Consider the following 20,550-nt stretch of genomic DNA (forward strand, 5'->3'; position numbering starts at 1 on the left):
CTATAGACAGGATGGGACGAATCTTCACTATATTTCGCAGGTGGAAGAAAGCAATCCTAGTAATATCTCTAATATGGAGGTCAAAGGACAATGTAGGATCAAAAATTACCCCAAGGTTCCTCACTTTGTCCATATGATGTATGACAAATGAGCCTAGGCTGAGCGTTAACTGTTCAAATTGATGCCGATGTCTCACTGGACCAAGGACCATCATTTCAGTCTTATCAGAGTTTAAAAATAGGAAGTTTCTAGACATCCAGCTTCTCACTGCTGCAAGGCAATCTTCTAAGGATTTTATGTGAGTGAGATTACCAGCAGTTTTTGGCATGTATAACTGAGTATCATCAGCATAGAACTGAAAGGTAATCCCAAAACATCGCAATATGTGCCCAAGGGGTGCTATATAAAGGGAGAAAAGTAGGGGGCCTAAGACGGACCCTGTGGAATCCCAAATTTCATGTCACTAAGGTTAGAGGTAGTGTTACTGTACAAAACACAGTAAGAACGACTGAAGATCATTCACCACTTTTGTGAGAGCAGACTGAAGTGGCTGAAAGAGATTCTCAGTAAGGTAGTCCATGAGCTGCTGTGAAACCACTTTTTCCAGAATTTTTGAACAAAATGATAGATTTGATATCGGCCGCTAGTTTTTTATTTATTTATTTCTCTCTTCTCAATACACTACGCTGAAGATTAGATTTCTTAAGTAATGGTTTAATCACTGCAGATTTGAAACATTTAGGAACAGATCCAGAAGTTAACCCCTTAAGCCCTAGAGCCTATAGCACCAAAATCACATACCCATACATTGATTTATTTCTCAGCTTGTACAAGGCCAAAAATGCAAAAGTTTGGATCAGCTAAAAGACAGGTCCTAGGGGATGTTGTGGATGCACAAAAATTTAACGTAAATAATACTTGGTAGGAGTAAATTAGGTTTTTTTTTCCAAAAAAATGAATTCCGATTTCTTTATTTGCTTGTCATTTCAGCTGTGGTTAGTTGATATGTGATTGAAGTGGATACTTTTGTAGAGGAGACTTCGCTTGACATTTTGATGTGTAATAAGTGTATGATGGTGTCAGCATTGGTTAGTTATGAGTGTTCAAATGTTCCAAAACAGGGCAAGTCCCCAAATTTGGGGACTCTAGGGTTTAAGAGGTTAAAGAAAGATTAATTTCCAGCACAGTTGGCCCAAGAGTGGGCCACAGGTCCTTAAACAGTTTTGTTGGTATAGGATCTAAGATCTAAGCGGCTCGGCTCCGCACCGTGGAAAATTCTACAGCTAGCCAGGCCCCTGTAGTCGGTGCGGACCAAGGTAGCTTAGCCGCCGTTAGTTCCCCCCTGGCAGACCCCGTGCAGTCGGGAAGGCAGGCTGACTGGGTGACTGTGAGGAGGAAGCGTAGCCCTAAACAGAAGCCCCGTGTACACCGTCAACCCGTTCACATCTCTAACCGTTTTTCCCCACTCGACGATACACTCGCCGAGGATCAAACTCTGGTTATTGGCGACTCTGTTTTGAGAAATGTGAAGTTAGCGACACCAGCAACCATTGTCAATTGTCTTCCGGGGGCCAGAGCAGGCGACATCGAAGGACATTTGAAATTGCTGGCTAAGGCTAAGCGTAAATTTGGTAAGATTGTAATTCACGTCGGCAGTAATGACACTCGGTTACGTCAATCGGAGGTCACTAAAATTAACATTGAATCGGTGTGTAACTTTGCAAAAACAATGTCGGACTCTGTTGTTTTCTCTGGGCCCCTCCCCAATCAGACCAGGAGTGACATGTTTAGCCGCATGTTCTCCTTGAATTGCTGGCTGTCTGAGTGGTGTCCAAAAAATGAGGTGGGCTTCATTGATAATTGGCAAAGCTTCTGGGGAAAACCTGGTCTTGTTAGGAGAGACGGCATCCATCCCACTTTAGAGGGAGCAGCTCTCATTTCTAGAAATCTGGCCAATTTTTTGGGATCCTCCAAACTGTGACTGTCTAGCGTTGGGACCAGGAGGCAGAGCTGTGGTCTTATACACCTCTCTGCAGCTTCTCTCCCCCTGCCATCCCCCTATTACCCCATCCCCGTAGAGACGGTGCCTGCTCCCAGACCACCAATAACTAGCAAAAATCTATTTAAGCATAAAAATTCAAAAAGAAAAAATAATATAGCACCTTCAATTGCACCACAGACTAAAACAGTTAAATGTGGTCTATTAAACATTAGGTCTCTTTCTTCTAAGTCCCTGTTGGTAAATGATATAATAATTGATCAACGTATTGATTTATTCTGCCTAACAGAAACTTGGTTACAGCAGGATGAATATGTTAGTTTAAATGAGTCAACACCCCCGAGTCACACTAACTGTCAGAATGCTCGTAGCACGGGCCGGGGCGGAGGATTAGCAGCAATCTTCCATTCCAGCTTATTAATTAATCAAAAACCTAGACAGAGCTTTAATTCATTTGAAAGCTTGTCTCTTAGTCTTGTCCATCCAAATTGGAAGTCCCAAAAACCAGTTTTATTTGTTATTATCTATCGTCCACCTGGTCGTTACTGTGAGTTTCTCTGTGAATTTTCAGACCTTTTGTCTGACTTGGTGCTTAGCTCAGATAAGATAATTATAGTGGGCGATTTTAACATCCACACAGATGCTGAGAATGACAGCCTCAACACTGCATTTAATCTATTATTAGACTCTATCGGCTTTGCTCAAAAAGTAAATGAGTCCACCCACCACTTTAATCATATTTTAGATCTTGTTCTGACTTATGGTATGGAAATAGAAGACTTAACAGTATTCCCTGAAAACTCCCATTTGTCTGATCATTTTTAATAACATTTACATTTACCCTGATGGACTACCCTGCAGTGGGGAATAAGTTTCATTACACTAGAAGTCTTTCAGAAAGCGCTGTAACTAGGTTTAAGGATATGATTCCTTCTTTATGTTCTCTAATGTCATATACCAACACAGAGCAGAGTAGCTACCTAAACTCTGTAAGGGAGTTAGAGTATCTTGTCAATAGTTTTACATCCTCATTGAAGACAACTTTGGATGCTGTAGCTCCTCTGAAAAAGAGAGCTTTAAATCAGAAGTGTCTGACTCCGTGGTATAACTCACAAACTCGTAGCTTAAAGCAGATAACCCGTAAGTTGGAGAGGAAATGGCGTCTCACTAATTTAGAAGATCTTCACTTAGCCTGGAAAAAGAGTTTGTTGCTCTATAAGAAAGCCCTTCGTGAAGCTAGGACATCTTTCTACTCATCACTAATTGAAGAAAATAAGAACAACCCCAGGTTTCTTTTCAGCACTGTAGCCAGGCTGACAAAGAGTCAGAGCTCTATTGAGCTGAGTATTCCATTAACTTTAACTAGTAATGACTTCATGACTTTCTTTGCTAACAAAATTTTGACTATTAGAGAAAAAATTACTCATAACCATCCCAAAGATGTATCGTTATCTTTGGCTGCTTTCAGTGATGCCGGTATTTGGTTAGACTCTTTCTCTCCGATTGTTCTGTCTGAGTTATTTTCATTAGTTACTTCATCCAAACCATCAACATGCTTATTAGACCCCATTCCTGCCAGGCTGCTCAAGGAAGTCCTACCATTATTTAATGCTTCAATCTTAAATATGATCAATCTATCTTTGTTAGTTGGTTATGTACCACAGGCCTTTAAGGTGGCAGTAATTACACCATTACTTAAAAAGCCATCACTTGACCCAGCTATCTTAGCTAATTATAGGCCAATCTCCAACCTTCCTTTTCTCTCAAAGATTCTTGAGAGGGTAGTTGTAAAACAGCTAACTGATCACCTGCAGAGGAATGGTCTATTTGAAGAGTTTCAGTCAGGTTTTAGAATTCATCATAGTACAGAAACAGCATTAGTGAAGGTTACAAATGATCTTCTTATGGCTTCGGACAGTGGACTTATCTCTGTGCTTGTTCTGTTGGACCTCAGTGCTGCTTTTGATACTGTTGACCATAAAATTTTATTACAGAGATTAGAGCATGTCATAGGTATTAAAGGCATTGCGCTGCGGTGGTTTGAATCATATTTGTCTAATAGATTACAGTTTGTTCATGTAAATGGGGAATCTTCTTCACAGACTAAAGTTAATTATGGAGTTCCACAAGGTTCTGTGCTAGGACCAATTTTATTCACTTTATACATGCTTCCCTTGGGCAGTATTATTAGACGGTATTGCTTAAATTTTCATTGTTACGCAGATGATACCCAGCTTTATCTATCCATGAAGCCAGAGGATACGCACCAATTAGCTAAACTGCAGGATTGTCTTACAGACATAAAGACATGGATGACCTCTAATTTCCTGCTTTTAAACTCAGATAAAACTGAAGTTATTGTACTTGGCCCCACAAATCTTAGAAGCATGGTGTCTAACCAGATCGTTACTCTGGATGGCATTTCCCTGATCTCTAGTAATACTGTGAGAAATCTTGGAGTTATTTTTGATCAGGATATGTCATTCAAAGCGCATATTAAACAAATATGTAGGACTGCCTTTTTGCATTTACGCAATATCTCTAAAATCAGAAAGGTCTTGTCTCAGAGTGATGCTGAAAAACTAATTCATGCATTTATTTCCTCTAGGCTGGACTATTGTAATTCATTATTATCAGGTTGTCCTAAAAGTTCCCTAAAAAGCCTTCAGTTGGTTCAGAATGCTGCAGCTAGAGTACTGACGGGGACTAGCAGGAGAGAGCATATCTCACCCGTGTTGGCCTCCCTTCATTGGCTTCCTGTTAATGCTAGAATAGAATTTAAAATTCTTCTTCTTACTTATAAGGTTTTGAATAATCAGGTCCCATCTTATCTTAGGGACCTCGTAGTACCATATTACCCCATTAGAGCGCTTCGCTCTCAGACTGCGGGCTTACTTGTAGTTCCTAGGGTTTGTAAGAGTAGAATGGGAGGCAGAGCCTTCAGCTTTCAGGCTCCTCTCCTGTGGAACCAGCTCCCAATTCAGATCAGGGAGACAGATACCCTCTCTACTTTTAAGATTAGGCTTAAAACTTTCCTTTTCGCTAAGGCTTATAGTTAGGGCTGGATCGGGTGACCCTGGACCATCCCTTGGTTATGTTGCTTTAGACGTAGACTGTGTTTCATAATTATTGTATGGCCTTGCCTTGCAATGTGGAGCGCCTTGGGGCAACTGTTTGTTGTGATTTGGCGCTATACAAGAAAAAAGTTGATTGATTGATTGATTGACATTACGAGTTTCGTCAGCATGCCTAGTGAGATACTATCAAATTCTGTAAATCTAGGTAATGCCTCAGTAATGGCGCCCACTTCAATAGCAGGGTGTAGTGGCTGGGTTAAGTCATCCTGGGATATGTTTAACCTAATGTCTTCTATTTTCTTCTCAAAGTAATCCAGGAAATCTTGTGCTGTAAAAGGAGAGCGAACTACAGGTGGTTGTCCATGAATAAGTGTTGCCACCGTGTCGAACAAGAACTTTGAGTTATGCTTCTTTTTGTTTATCAAATCAGAGTAATAGGTCCACTTTGTAGCCAGTAATGCATGCTTATAATCTAAGATAACATCACGCGACACAATAACATCATGCCATGCAAGGTGGAATATGCCATTTCCGTTCTCGACCTCTTGTCTTATGCTTGAGGTCACACAAGTAATCATTGAACCAAGGTGACTGTTTTGTGGGCGTGGTTTTAATAAAGGTGGCGCAATCATGTCAAGTGTTGTTTTGAGCACTGAGTTTAAACTATCCACAAGACTGTCTACTGATTGTTTTCCAAACGTGAAGCTAAAACATCAGGCAGTCTAGCTTCAAATTCAGTCGTAGTTGAGGAGTTGATGCGTCACCACAGTGATAAAAAAAGGTTGTTGTTCCACTAAACACAGCAGCAAAATTGTATACTTAATAAGTGAGTGATCAGAGACCACTGATGCAAGAGGCATGTTGTCAATATTCGTGACAGCAATACCACGTTTGAGAACCAAATCCAGGGTATTTCTACTAATGTGCGTCAAGTCCTGAATGCATTGCTGAAATCCTAATGCATCCGCAATTTTCCACAAATGATTTGCAGAGGGGATCACAAGGTTTATTTATATGAATGTTGAAGTCACCAATAATCAGAATGTTATCTGCACTAGTTGACAAGTTAGAGATGAATGCACCAAATTCATCTAAGAATTCAGAATATGGGCCCAGGGGCCTATATACAGTGACTAAGTAATACGGCTGATTTTTATTCTTCTGACCTTGGCAATACGTAGCATCGTGGGCAGAGTGAAGAATCAGATCTTCAAATGAGTTATATTTGTGACCCCCAACACCTAATAAGCTAACGATTTATAAATAAGAGCAACACCCCCGCCTTGCTTCACATCACAAGGGACATGACTAAATGTATATGCTCAGTGAGACAGAGTTCTTATTATGATGCTAGAATCAGTTTCTGTAGTAAAGTGTGCAGAGTAGCCCAGAGTCTCCAGAATTTTAAAAGTATTTGTATTTGAAATACTCAAAATATAAAGTATTTGTATTTGAAAAAGTACAAAGTATTTGTATTTGGAATTCGAAAATCTAAACTATTTGTGTTTAAATACAATGCAAAGTATTTGACCCCATGTCTGCTTTATAACAAAGGTAGGAGCCGTTTGGGAACATCCTCTGGAGGTGGACGGGGGGAGTAAGTCCTGTGGAAAAAAATGAAATTTTGCTCTTGTATGGAAATTGAAATACATTTTGGAAACACTCCCTCATAAATCTTGGTCCAGTCAGGAGAACTAAATGTTACCCCCAGATCACACTCCCACAGTGGCTTCCAAGAGTCGTAGACAGAAGCATCAGCGATTCAGTGGAGATCAGGGTATTTTCTCAATCTGAAAGACTCAGATGAAAGTTGTTCCCTCGCAGAAGGTATTCAAGAAAATGATCAATTTGGAGGTATTTATAGAAGTCTTGAGAAGGAATGCTAAACTCTGTCCTAATTTGCTCAAAAGACTTTAAAGAGTCAGAGGTGAGCAGGCTGGTGGACTCTGGGACACCTTTAGACATCCATTTTAACAAACCAATACTCCAAACTGGAACAGGAAAATCAGGGTTCAGTGCACGGGGGGATTGAACAGAAATAACTGGGGGGGATGTTCACATATTTTCTCACATCCTTCCAAACCAATAATGTATTGTAGAAAACAAAATTAAGTTTTAATGTGTCTGGATTGTAAATAAAAGGAAGAAAATCCAGTTTAAGAGGGTGACATGCTCAAAATTCTAGCTCAGTCCATAGTGAGTCCTGTCTTTTCATGAACCAGTCAGTCATCATTTTAAGTTGAACAGACCAATAATCGAGTTGGAAATTAGGCAGGGACCCCCCCAGTTCCATTTTATTTAATGATTTTTGTAACCTTTACCCTCTGACATTTATTATTCCAAATGCAGTGACAGATATAGACATTCAAACATTTAAAAGGGGATGGTTTTGAAATAAATAATTTAGTCAAGGGAGGATATATTTTTATTGCACTAATCCTCCCCAGGAAGGAAGTAGGCAGGAATGACCACTTCTTTAGCTCATTTTATTTTAGATTTTATGCTTGAGCGCTCCGGCATACCAAATGTGGTAACATCAAACTTTGGTGCTTTGGCTAATGATGTAAAACCAGCTGTCACAAATTTGTTTGTGATATTTGACAGCTGTTTGAGGTTCGATCAACAGATAAACTCTGTTGTCAAAGCTAGTTTTTCCAACGTCACATTTTGGCTAAAATAAAGCACTTTCTCAGTAGACGTGATCTTCAGACGGCCATTCATGCTTTCATCAGCTCCAGGCTTGATTATTGTAGTGCACTTTATTCGGGCATTAATCAGTCGTCTCTTGCGAGTCTCCAGTTGGTGCAGAATGCTGCTGCTCGTCTTTTAACAAACACTTTTAGACGTGAGCATATTACGCCCGTCCTGTACTCACTCCACTGGCTTTCAGTTGATTTTAGTCTGCACATTCACTAAGCCAAAGATCATCTGTTCACTTTCCCTTGTAAGCAGCTGTAATGATTATTTGAACAGTTCAGTGTATATGATTGCTTTACCAATAAGTGATTAATTAAGAGTAATGGTACATGAACTCTCACACATGCATATACGTATGTATATATGAAAATAGAGAACAGAATCAAAGACAAGATCAAAGACAGTCTGTCAAGTAAAGACATTAATATTTGATAATCATATTGCTGATATATAGAAAACCCTGTCAAATAGATTTTAAAATTTTGTTTGTTTTTAAAGCTATTTATGGCCTTGCACCTCCCTACTTGTGTGAAATTTTAACTTTGCACACTTACAGTAGGACATTAAGGGTGTCTGGCCAGCTTTACTTAGGTGTTCCGAGGTCAAGATATAAACACTGGGGTGATCATGCTTTCGCGGTAGCTGAACCCAGACTGTGGAACGAGCTACCTCTTGAGTTACGTACTATTCCTGACCTAGCACTTTTTAAATCTAAGTTAAAGACTTATTATTTAAAGTGGCTTTTAACACTTAGTGGGGAGGTGACATGTTCTGTTTTTTATGTGCTGTTTTAAAATTTTATTCTGTGTTTTATTTTTGTGAATTTGTGTTTTTAATGTTAAGCACTTTGGACACTAGTCAGTGCTGTAAAGCACTTTATAAATAAATGCTGATTGATTTTTCTGAATTAAAGGGGACTAATTAGTACTAAATAAATCTGTCAAATTAGGGGTGAGGAAAACACCCACATAATTGAGAGCCTTTTCTGACACCTGACAAGGGGAGTGCACTGTCCTGAGGAATGCTGACATTATTTCAGTGTCTTTGAGTAAAAGAGCAGTTTAATATGATGAGTGTTGGTGCTCCGCACAAGTTAAATCTCTTTCTCCTTTGGAAACACATAATTGTTCCTTTAGTCAATAGACTCCACAAAAGCGGCAGCTGACTCAGAGGTGTCAAAAAGGTGAATTCGACCATCGTGAAGACAACACAAGTGAGCCGGGTCGGCAAATCCACGGTACATGTTGCGACAAGCCATCAGTTTACTTACGGTGTTGAACTCCCATCACTTCCACAGAACCTCGGCAGACAAATCAGGGTGGAACCGCAGCTGTGAGCCCTCATGGTGGATGCCTCGTTTCTTTGTGGCGGCTCTGAGTACAGCCTCTTTCTGAATATCGTAAAAACCGCACCAGGATGCTCCTCGGAGGTTTATTTGGGGTTGGGTTGGAGGTTGGTGATCGGTGAGTGCGTTCAGCCTCCAGCAGAGGGGAGTCAGTGGGAAGTCCAACTAGTTTTGGTAATGATGTCTGGAGATACCATCCTCAGATTTCTCTGGGAGATGATCAATCTTCAGGTTTTTACGTCTGCCGCAGTGCTCTTGGGCATCAGCTTTCAGTCGTAGCAGCTCCATTGTCTTTTACATGGCGGCTAAATTGGTACTGAACTTGCAGCATCCGTCCTCTGTAGTGGCGATCCTGCACTCGCCCCCCCCTGCGCTTCTCTGCGTGGATCACCTGGTTAGAGAGAGAAGACAGAGCCCTGGACCAATGAGAGAGATGTTTTCACCTCGAGCCTCGTCGATTAAATCCAAACGAGAGCCGACTGACTCATCCATGTTCTTCACTACAAATGCTACCAGTCTCACTTTGACTGAATTCTGCTCCATAGTTGTTGAGTTAGCTTGCCTCATGTCGATCATCTTTGGGCCACATTAAAAACAAAACATTAGTTTATTGTCCTTGACATCAGAAAAAGTCATGAGGGGAGGGCAGATTTTTTTTATTTATTAATATTTGTTTTATCTGATACAATGAGAGAGAAGGATTTTCTTCAAAAGACATGAAATTTTGGCTACTGTTTGCCAGATGGCACATGTAATAGAATGTGTCGGCACAGAGCGGCAAATCCCCGAGGAAAAACTCACCAGCAACTGTTGTACTTGGCCGTTGTACTTAGCGTCCAAGCTGCCTCCATTGTACAAAATACCACATGCGTACTGGCTGTAAATATCACTCACAGTGGCCTCGGGGGGGTGGGGTTGGGGGGGTGACCTGGCAGCTCCGCTATTGATCCGAGACAGGATGATCCCAGTGTTACCTTCCACTGGTCCACGTGTTGTCGTCTTCTGCCCGTCTTGGTTGTAACGATGGACTTGAACCTGTCTGGTGGCTCCTCTTTGATCTTTATCAGCCGGCCGTCATCACCCTGAGAACCCCTGCTCACTGCATGGTTCTTGATTTTTTATTTGGGGGGGGGGGGGGCATTCTCTGTTGACCCCAGAGGTGGTTGTGTGTGAGAACCCCAGTCAATCAGCGGTGGTTGTGTGTGAGAACCCCAGTCAATCAGCGGTTTGTCCATCTGGCACCAACAGTCACACCCGTATCTTTCACATTCTGAGGCTTCCTTTGAACTTCAGTGGATCCTCTTTATTACCCGAGTTTGAACACTGTGGTTTTCTGCTTTAGATTTTTCTATAACAATGTGGAGTTCAACAGGTGTCTCTAAAAAAGTGGCCGTTGGGTGCGTCTGACTCCATTGAGCTGCTTGTCAACGTCATTACAGACAAACTCTCTTTGGTTTTGTTGTTCCTGCTGGCACGTCCGTGAATCGGTCGCCGCTGCAGGTGTCGATGGAACGCAACATGTTGGCTAATGGGAACAGACGCATTTTGGATTGTAAGCTAATAAGGACAATGATTGGTTTGCCTGCCACCACACACACACACACACACACACACACACACACACACAAAAATCACGTTATTACATTAAATGGGGGGGGGGGGGGGGGTATTGGGACATTAAAGACGTGGCAGCAGTTATTTTCGTGTATGGACACACTCGGATGGCTTTGATGTGCACTATTTGTAAAATGTGTCGCTGAAGTGTTGTTGACTGTGTTTTCAGAGTCGGAATGCAGCGTTTCCCACGGACACACCGGTAAACGATGTTTGTGAGCTCTGAGCTTTCTGATTGGACATATTAAGAAGCCTCCGCTGCATCTTGCTTTTTGGGGACATGCCGGAGTCCTTTCTCATGTCCTTGCCTCCTCCTCCTCCCTCATGTGGAGGAGGAAGCAAGGAAAGGAAACTATGTGCCTGCCGTCCTCAGAGACTTCCTGATTGGTTTGTAATTGGTGCTCTGGTTGGCTGAATCAGATGGTGGTTTGACTGCTGGGTTGAGGTTGTAAGGACGCTGGACTCTTGAGCCGTTTAAGGGTTTAGTGTGTTTTTGGTATCCGTGACATCGTAACATAATAAAAAGGAGAACGCAGCGCTCTGCTTCCTCTTTGTTTCAGAACTTCCTCTGAACTGTCCTGTAATCTGTTTGAAGTTACATCTGATCAGATTAACTGGTTAATCTGATTAATCATCACTCCTGCTCACTCCTCATCGCTTCTGTCCTCACCGCTGATTATTTTCATCCTGACTCACTGCCGGTCACCTCTCCTCTTCATCTTCCTGCTGACTGATTAAAACCAAAAAGGGGCAACATGTGACTGTGGGTGGCATCAGAGTAGAGAACAAAACTTCATTTCTGCTGTCAAAAAATAGAAATTCAGAGGGGAACAAAACAATTTTTTTCACTGTACCTGCAAGTCCTGCACCTCTGTGGAAACATCACAGCTCTGGGTCAAACTCAAATGTGTCTCCTGTGCTGATGGACAGTTAATAATAATTCATCTATTTACAGAATCTGGATCATGCAAACGGTTTATTTTTGGCAGAATAAGCAAAAGCTGACGCGACAGACTCGAGATTTTGATGAACACAATTATAAACTTAAACTTGGTTCTTTTAAGTGTGGAAGTGGCACACGTTTAGTTCAAGGACTTTTTTTTTAAAATTGCAGAAAACGTGTACTTTAAATAATTCTGTCCCATCTGGAGATCACATTGTTGATGTCAGTCTGCACACAGATTGATAGTTAATTTTATTTCTTGTAAAGTGTTTCTGAAGAATATTATTGAAGAGTTAATTTATCTCAGTAATTCAGTTCAAAGAGGGAAACCTGTCTATTCTATAGATTCATTAAACACAGAGTGATATATTTCAAGTGTGTATTTGGTTTTTGTTTTTTTATTTTGATGATTAGGGGTGGTGGCCAAGTGGTTAATGTGCTTGGTTTCAGTTCAGAAGGCTCCGGGTTCAAATCCCACCCCCGCCACATTTCTCCATGTAATGTGGAGTTGCGTCAGGAAGGGCATCCGGCGTAAAACCTGTGCCAATTCAACATGCAGATCCACCTTGGATTTGCTGTGGCGACCCCGAGTGCAAACAAGGGAGCAGCCGAAGGGACTTACTATTTTGATGATTATGCCTTACAGCTAATGAAAACCTAAAATTCAGTATCCCAGAACATTTCAATATTGTGAAAAAAAAATTAAATGTTGTAGACTCAAGGTGTCACTTTAGGTGCAGAAGCAGCAGAGATAACTGCAGCCTCGAGAGGATTCTGAAGCAAAGCCTGTTGGGGCAGATTCACAGGGGGTGAGTGGACTTCAAGAGCCACCACACACAGACGTGTCCAGGGCATGGACTACCACTGTTGCGTTCCCTGTGTTAAGCCACTCCTGAGCCAGAGACAACATCAGAAGGGTCTTACCTGGGCTAAGGAGGAAAAGGACTGGACTGTTGCTCAGTGGTCAAAGTCCTCTTTTCAAATGAGAGTAAATTTTACATTTCATTTGGAGTTCAATGTCCCAGAGTCTGGAGGAAGAGTGGAGAGACACAGAACCTAAGCTGCTTGAGGTCCAGTGTGAAGTTTCCACAGCCAGTGATGGTTTGGTGCCATGTCATCTGCTGGTGTTGATCCTCTGAGTTTTATCAAGTCCAACATCAGCACAGCTGTCTACCAGGAGGTTTTGGAGCACATCATGCTTCCCTCTTCATGCTAATTTCATTTTCCACCAGGATTTGTCACCTGGCCACAGTGCCAGAAGTACCAATACCTGGTTTAATGACCATTACATTACTGTCCTTGGGCCTGACCTAAACCCCGTAGAGAATCTATGGGCTGTCATCAAGAGGAAGATGAACCCAACCAACAAGACAGATGAGCTGAAGGCCGCAAGAAAAGCAACCTGGGCTTCCAGAAGACCTCAGCAGGTACACAGGCTGACCTCCTCCACGCCCCACTGATACAGTAATTCACACAAAACGAGCTCTGACCAAGTACTGACTGAGTACACATACTGTACAGTACATGGACATACTTTACAGCAGACCACCATTTCTGTATTTAAAAAAAAATCTTTTTTTATTGCTCTTATGCCATATTCAAATTTTTCTGAGCTACTGAATTTTGGGTTTTACATTAGCTGTAAGCCGTAATCATCCAAATAAAAAAAAACGCTCCACATGTATTACTCTGTGTGTAATGAGTCTGTGTGCCTGAAGTAAATTACCTGTTGAGCCTGACACTGTGTTTGAGGAGGTAAAGCTGCGTCTCTGCTGCCGTCCACGGTCACTGTGGGTGAGCGTGTCACAGTTCGATTCCAGCTCTGCCATTTTCAGCTTGCAGCGACACGCCTCCTTTTGGTAATTTAGCTGTTAGCAGTTATCTGGAGCCACAGCCGGCTGATCCGCCAGCTGTGGCTCCAGATAACTGCCTGGAATCGCACTGTCCATCTGAATACATTATTTTTATTCTCCCAATCAAAATGTTGCTGCTGGTTTAAAAAAAAAAAGTCACAGTTGTGAGGGTTAATTCATTTATTGGTTTTAGTTTTTAGTTTTTTGTTTTTGCAAAGTTTTATTTGTTCATTTTTTTGTGTGTGTGGAACTGCTGATTGGATGAAATTTTAAAGAATATTAACATTGTTTTGTTTTTTTACCCTCTCATCCTGCGTATTGCTGCTCTGACGTCCTGCCATCTCTCTCGCTCTCTCTCTCTCTGTTGTCCTGTTTGCACTCGTCCTGCACGTTTGACAGCCGTCTGTGGATCAGTGATTTGTCGTTACACATCTTCCACTTTGTGTTCATTCATTCATTACTAACATGCATGTGGTTTGTCTGGTTTGTGCTCTCAGTATTCAGCTGCTAATTTTCTTCCTCTCTTTTATTGTCTTTCCTCACGGCGTGTGCTGTGATGCATCATTGGATGTGTAGGTTTCTATGGTCTGAATGAATCGGATCTGGATAAGGAGTTTCACCTGCCCACCACCACCTTCATCGGAGGCTCAGAGAATGCCCTGCCGCTGAAAGAGATCATAAGACGACTTGAGGTAAAATCCAGCGTGACTCGCTCGAGCAGTTTAAGGTGTCTGCAATTATCAGCAGGTGAAATTGGTTCCAACGTTATAAGAGGCAGCGATGAGGATTAGCCAATCCACACACAAATGGTCAAACATCACATTTGGACTTTAGTGTCCAGTTTGTTTCTGTGATTTCATTTATTTACGTCACACTGGAGGGAAAAAAGAATTGAAATGAAATATCAACAATAAAATCTCGGTAGTGATGAATCTTAAAGGGCATGTCACACCAAAATCATAACAACTTAGATTTAGGCGGTTAGTGACCAACCAATGATACACTCTCAAAGTATATGGCCTTCATAACAACAGTGGCAGTGTTTACGTAGCTTTCAGGAAAACATTCCAGCGTGCGCTTGAATGGAATGTAGCTGCTAACGTTAAAAACTGAGCTGCAGATTAATGACAAATTTTCCATAGGATTAGGGTTAAAAACAGTCTGCTAGAGGCCCAGCTTTGTGCACACGTATAATTGTTGTCATTGATGTAACTGTGATGGCACATGATTGCCAGCCGGACCATAATGTCCAGGTCCACACTATCAAAGAAGCTGTCACACATGGAATGGTGCATAATTGCCAACTGGACAACAATGTCCTATGGCAGCTCTGAGTCAGGTCCTCACAAAGTTCTCTCACAGTTCTGGCACATTAGATAGAAAGTCCATGGTCTCCTGAAAATAACGTATTCTGACTTTTTCCAGTGTAAGAAATCCATCTGCGTTTTCAGGCAGCCTGTCAAAACAGCGTAGTGGATACATTCCATGTGCGCGTTCATTGGGCTGTCACGATTAGGAATTTCTGGAGACGATTAATTGTCAGACAAATAATTGCGTTTGACGAATATATTGTCTTTTTTTTCCCTTCTTTGTATTCCACTATCGTAGTATAAGGCTACACAACTCTGGAAGAACTTTTGGCTTCTGTGAGTGGAGAAACTGGGAATAGTGCAACATTTTTATTTTTATCTTCATTTTACATACAGTCCAAACTTTTTCTGATTTGTGGTTTTTGTTGCGTTTCTGAAATTTTCTCCTCATCAGTCACGTTTTGTGCTTCAATCAATCAATCAACTTTTTTCTTGTATAGCGCCAAATCACAACAAACAGTTGCCCCAAGGCGCTCCACATTGCAAGGCAAGGCCATACAATAATTATGAAACACAGTCTACGTCTAAAGCAACATAACCAAGGGATGGTCCAGGGTCACCCGATCCAGCCCTAACTATAAGCCTTAGCGAAAAGGAAAGTTTTAAGCCTAATCTTAAAAGTAGAGAGGGTATCTGTCTCCCTGATCTGAATTGGGAGCTGGTTCCACAGGAGAGGAGCCTGAAAGCTGAAGGCTCTGCCTCCCATTCTACTCTTACAAACCCTAGGAACTACAAGTAAGCCCGCAGTCTGAGAGCGAAGCGCTCTAATGGGGTAATATGGTACTACGAGGTCCCTAAGATAAGATGGGACCTGATTATTCAAAACCTTATAAGTAAGAAGAAGAATTTTAAATTCTATTCTAGCATTAACAGGAAGCCAATGAAGGGAGGCCAACACGGGTGAGATATGCTCTCTCCTGCTAGTCCCCGTCAGTACTCTAGCTGCAGCATTCTGAACCAACTGAAGGCTTTTTAGGGAACTTTTAGGACAACCTGATAATAATGAATTACAATAGTCCAGCCTAGAGGAAACAAATGCATGAATTAGTTTTTCAGCATCACTCTGAGACAAGACCTTTCTGATTTTAGAGATATTGCGTAAATGCAAAAAGGCAGTCCTACATATTTGTTTAATATGCGCTTTGAATGACATATCCTGATCAAAAATAACTCCAAGATTTCTCACAGTATTACTAGAGATCAGGGAAATGCCATCCAGAGTAACGATCTGGTTAGACACCATGCTTCTAAGATTTGTGGGGCCAAGTACAATAACTTCAGTTTTATCTGAGTTTAAAAGCAGGAAATTAGAGGTCATCCATGTCTTTATGTCTGTAAGACAATCCTGCAGTTTAGCTAATTGGTGCGTATCCTCTGGCTTCATGGATAGATAAAGCTGGGTATCATCTGCGTAACAATGAAAATTTAAGCAATACCGTCTAATAATACTGCCCAAGGGAAGCATGTATAAAGTGAATAAAATTGGTCCTAGCACAGAACCTTGTGGAACTCCATAATTAACTTTAGTCTGTGAAGAAGATTCCCCATTTACATGAACAAACTGTAATCTATTAGACAAATATGATTCAAACCACCGCAACGCAATGCCTTTAATACCTATGACATGCTCTAATCTCTGTAATAAAATTTTATGGTCAACAGTATCAAAAGCAGCACTGAGGTCCAACAGAACAAGCACAGAGATAAGTCCACTGTCCGAAGCCATAAGAAGATCATTTGTAACCTTCACTAATGCTGTTTCTGTACTATGATGAATTCTAAAACCTGACTGAAACTCTTCAAATAGACCATTCCTCTGCAGGTGATCAGTTAGCTGTTTTACAACTACCCTCTCAAGAATCTTTGAGAGAAAAGGAAGGTTGGAGATTGGCCTATAATTAGCTAAGATAGCTGGGTCAAGTGATGGCTTTTTAAGTAATGGTTTAATTACTGCCACCTTAAAGGCCTGTGGTACATAACCAACTAACAAAGATAGATTGATCATATTTAAGATTGAAGCATTAAATAATGGTAGGACTTCCTTGAGCAGCCTGGCAGGAATGGGGTCTAATAAGCATGTTGATGGTTTGGATGAAGTAACTAATGAAAATAACTCAGACAGAACAATCGGAGAGAAAGAGTCTAACCAAATACCGGCATCACTGAAAGCAGCCAAAGATAACGATACATCTTTGGGATGGTTATGAGTAATTTTTTCTCTAATAGTCAAAATTTTGTTAGCAAAGAAAGTCATGAAGTCATTACTAGTTAAAGTTAATGGAATACTCAGCTCAATAGAGCTCTGACTCTTTGTCAGCCTGGCTACAGTGCTGAAAAGAAACCTGGGGTTGTTCTTATTTTCTTCAATTAGTGATGAGTAGAAAGATGTCCTAGCTTCACGAAGGGCTTTCTTATAGAGCAACAAACTCTTTTTCCAGGCTAAGTGAAGATCTTCTAAATTAGTGAGACGCCATTTCCTCTCCAACTTACGGGTTATCTGCTTTAAGCTACGAGTTTGTGAGTTATACCACGGAGTCAGACACTTCTGATTTAAAGCTCTCTTTTTCAGAGGAGCTACAGCATCCAAAGTTGTCTTCAATGAGGATGTAAAACTATTGACAAGATACTCTAACTCCCTTACAGAGTTTAGGTAGCTACTCTGCTCTGTGTTGGTATATGACATTAGAGAACATAAAGAAGGAATCATATCCTTAAACCTAGTTACAGTGCTTTCTGAAAGACTTCTAGTGTAATGAAACTTATTCCCCACTGCAGGGTAGTCCATCAGGGTAAATGTAAATGTTATTAAAAAATGATCAGACAAAAGGGAGTTTTCAGGGAATACTGTTAAGTCTTCTATTTCCATACCATAAGTCAGAACAAGATCTAAAATATGATTAAAGTGGTGGGTGGACTCATTTACTTTTTGAGCAAAGCCGATAGAGTCTAATAATAGATTAAATGCAGTGTTGAGGCTGTCATTCTCAGCATCTGTGTGGATGTTAAAATCGCCCACTATAATTATCTTATCTGAGCTAAGCACTAAGTCAGACAAAAGGTCTGAAAATTCACAGAGAAACTCACAGTAACGACCAGGTGGACGATAGATAATAACAAATAAAACTGGTTTTTGGGACTTCCAATTTGGATGGACAAGACTAAGAGACAAGCTTTCAAATGAATTAAAGCTCTGTCTAGGTTTTTGATTAATTAATAAGCTGGAATGGAAGATTGCTGCTAATCCTCCGCCCCGGCCCGTGCTACGAGCATTCTGACAGTTAGTGTGACTCGGGGGTGTTGACTCATTTAAACTAACATATTCATCCTGCTGTAACCAAGTTTCTGTTAGGCAGAATAAATCAATACGTTGATCAATTATTATATCATTTACCAACAGGGACTTAGAAGAAAGAGACCTAATGTTTAATAGACCACATTTAACTGTTTTAGTCTGTGGTGCAATTGAAGGTGCTATATTATTTTTTCTTTTTGAATTTTTATGCTTAAATAGATTTTTGCTAGTTATTGGTGGTCTGGGAGCAGGCACCGTCTCTACGGGGATGGGGTAATAGGGGGATGGCAGGGGGAGAGAAGCTGCAGAGAGGTGTATAAGACCACAGCTCTGCCTCCTGGTCCCAACGCTAGACAGTCACAGTTTGGAGGATCTCAAAAAATTGGCCAGATTTCTAGAAATGAGAGCTGCTCCCTCTAAAGTGGGATGGATGCCGTCTCTCCTAACAAGACCAGGTTTTCCCCAGAAGCTTTGCCAATTATCAATGAAGCCCACCTCATTTTTTGGACACCACTCAGACAGCCAGCAATTCAAGGAGAACATGCGGCTAAACATGTCACTCCCGGTCTGATTGGGGAGGGGCCCAGAGAAAACAACAGAGTCCGACATTGTTTTTGCAAAGTTACACACCGATTCAATGTTAATTTTAGTGACCTCCGATTGGCGTAACCGAGTGTCATTACTGCCGACGTGAATTACAATCTTACCAAATTTACGCTTAGCCTTAGCCAGCAATTTCAAATGCCCTTCGATGTCGCCTGCTCTGGCCCCCGGAAGACAATTGACAATGGTTGCTGGTGTCGCTAACTTCACATTTCTCAAAACAGAGTCGCCAATAACCAGAGTTTGATCCTCGGCGAGTGTATCGTCGAGTGGGGAAAAACGGTTAGAGATGTGAACGGGTTGACGGTGTACACGGGGCTTCTGTTTAGGGCTACGCTTCCTCCTCACAGTCACCCAGTCAGCCTGCCTTCCCGACTGCACGGGGTCTGCCAGGGGGGAACTAACGGCGGCTAAGCTACCTTGGTCCGCACCGACTACAGGGGCCTGGCTAGCTGTAGAATTTTCCACGGTGCGGAGCCGAGCCTCCAATTCGCCCAGCCTGGCCTCCAAAGCTACCAATAAGCTGCACTTATTACATGTACCGTTACTGCTAAAAGAGGCCGAGGAATAACTAAACATTTCACACCCAGAGCAGAAAAGTACGGGAGAGACAGGAGAAGCCGCCATGCTAAAACGGCTAAGAGCTAGTAGCTACGCTAAGCTAGCGGATTCCCAAACAGGGAATCCGACACTAGACAGGCTGTGGAGCAGCACAGGTAACGCACAACAACAGTGCTAAAAAATAAAATAAAATAAAAATAAAAATCCACTGGACAGGCTGTGGAGCAGCACAGGCAACGCACGACAACAGTGCTAAAACAAAATAAAAATCCACTAGACAGGCTGTGGAGCAGCACAGGTAACGCACGACAACAGTGCTAAAACAAAATAGAAATCCACTAGACAGGCTGTGGAGCAGCACAGGTAACGCACAACAACAGTGCTAAAACAAAATAAAAATCCACTAGACAGGCTGTGGAGCAGCACAGGTAACGCACAACAACAGTGCTAAAACAAAATAAAAATCCACTAGACAGGCTGTGGAGCAGCACAGGTAACGCACAACAACAGTGCTAAAACAAAATAAAAATCCACTAGACAGGCTGTGGAGCAGCACAGGTAACGCACAACAACAGTGCTAAAACAAAATAAAAATCCACTAGACAGGCTGTGGAGCAGCACAGGTAACGCACAACAACAGTGCTAAAACAAAATAAAAATCCACTAGACAGGCTGTGGAGCAGCACAGGTAACGCACAACAACAGTGCTAAAACAAAATAAAAATCCACTAGACAGGCTGTGGAGCAGCACAGGTAACGCACGACAACAGTGCGAAAACAAAATAAAAATCCACTAGACAGGCTGTGGAGCAGCACAGGTAACGCACAACAACAGTGCTAAAACAAAATAAAAATCCACTGGACAGGCTGTGGAGCAGCACAGGTAACGCACAACAACAGTGCTATAAAATAAAAATAAAAATCCACTGGACAGGCTGTGGAGCAGCACAGGCAACGCACGACAACAGTGCTAAAACAAAATAAAAATCCACTAGACAGGCTGTGGAGCAGCACAGGTAACGCACGACAACAGCGCTAAATAAAAATCCACTGGACAGGCTGTGGAGCAGCACAGGTAACGCACGACAACAGCGCTAAATAAAAATCCACTGGACAGGCTGTGGAGCAGCACAGGTAACGCACGACAACAGTGGTAAAAAATAAAATAAAAATCCACTGGACAGGCTGTGGAGCAG

The 20,550-nt window shown here is 41.7% G+C and overlaps 1 protein-coding gene across 3 annotated transcripts in view; it reads left to right on the forward strand.

Moving 5' to 3' along the window:
* The window catches only part of ogdha (oxoglutarate (alpha-ketoglutarate) dehydrogenase a (lipoamide)), a 129,307-nt gene that overhangs the window by 67,154 nt on the left and 41,603 nt on the right, over nucleotides 1-20,550 (forward strand). For 2 of the 3 annotated variants that reach the window (XM_034171373.1, XM_034171372.1), the window contains exon 5: nucleotides 14,105-14,220. In XM_034171373.1, the coding sequence (XP_034027264.1) occupies nucleotides 14,105-14,220 (116 nt within the window). Of the gene's footprint in view, nucleotides 1-10,901; nucleotides 10,935-14,104; nucleotides 14,221-20,550 lie in introns of all 3 variants that reach the window. The other variant, XM_034171371.1, reaches the window with a different exon arrangement.

This window comes from Thalassophryne amazonica, chromosome 5 (assembly GCF_902500255.1).
Source record: "Thalassophryne amazonica chromosome 5, fThaAma1.1, whole genome shotgun sequence".
In the NCBI taxonomy this organism is placed as follows: Eukaryota; Metazoa; Chordata; class Actinopteri; order Batrachoidiformes; family Batrachoididae; genus Thalassophryne; species Thalassophryne amazonica.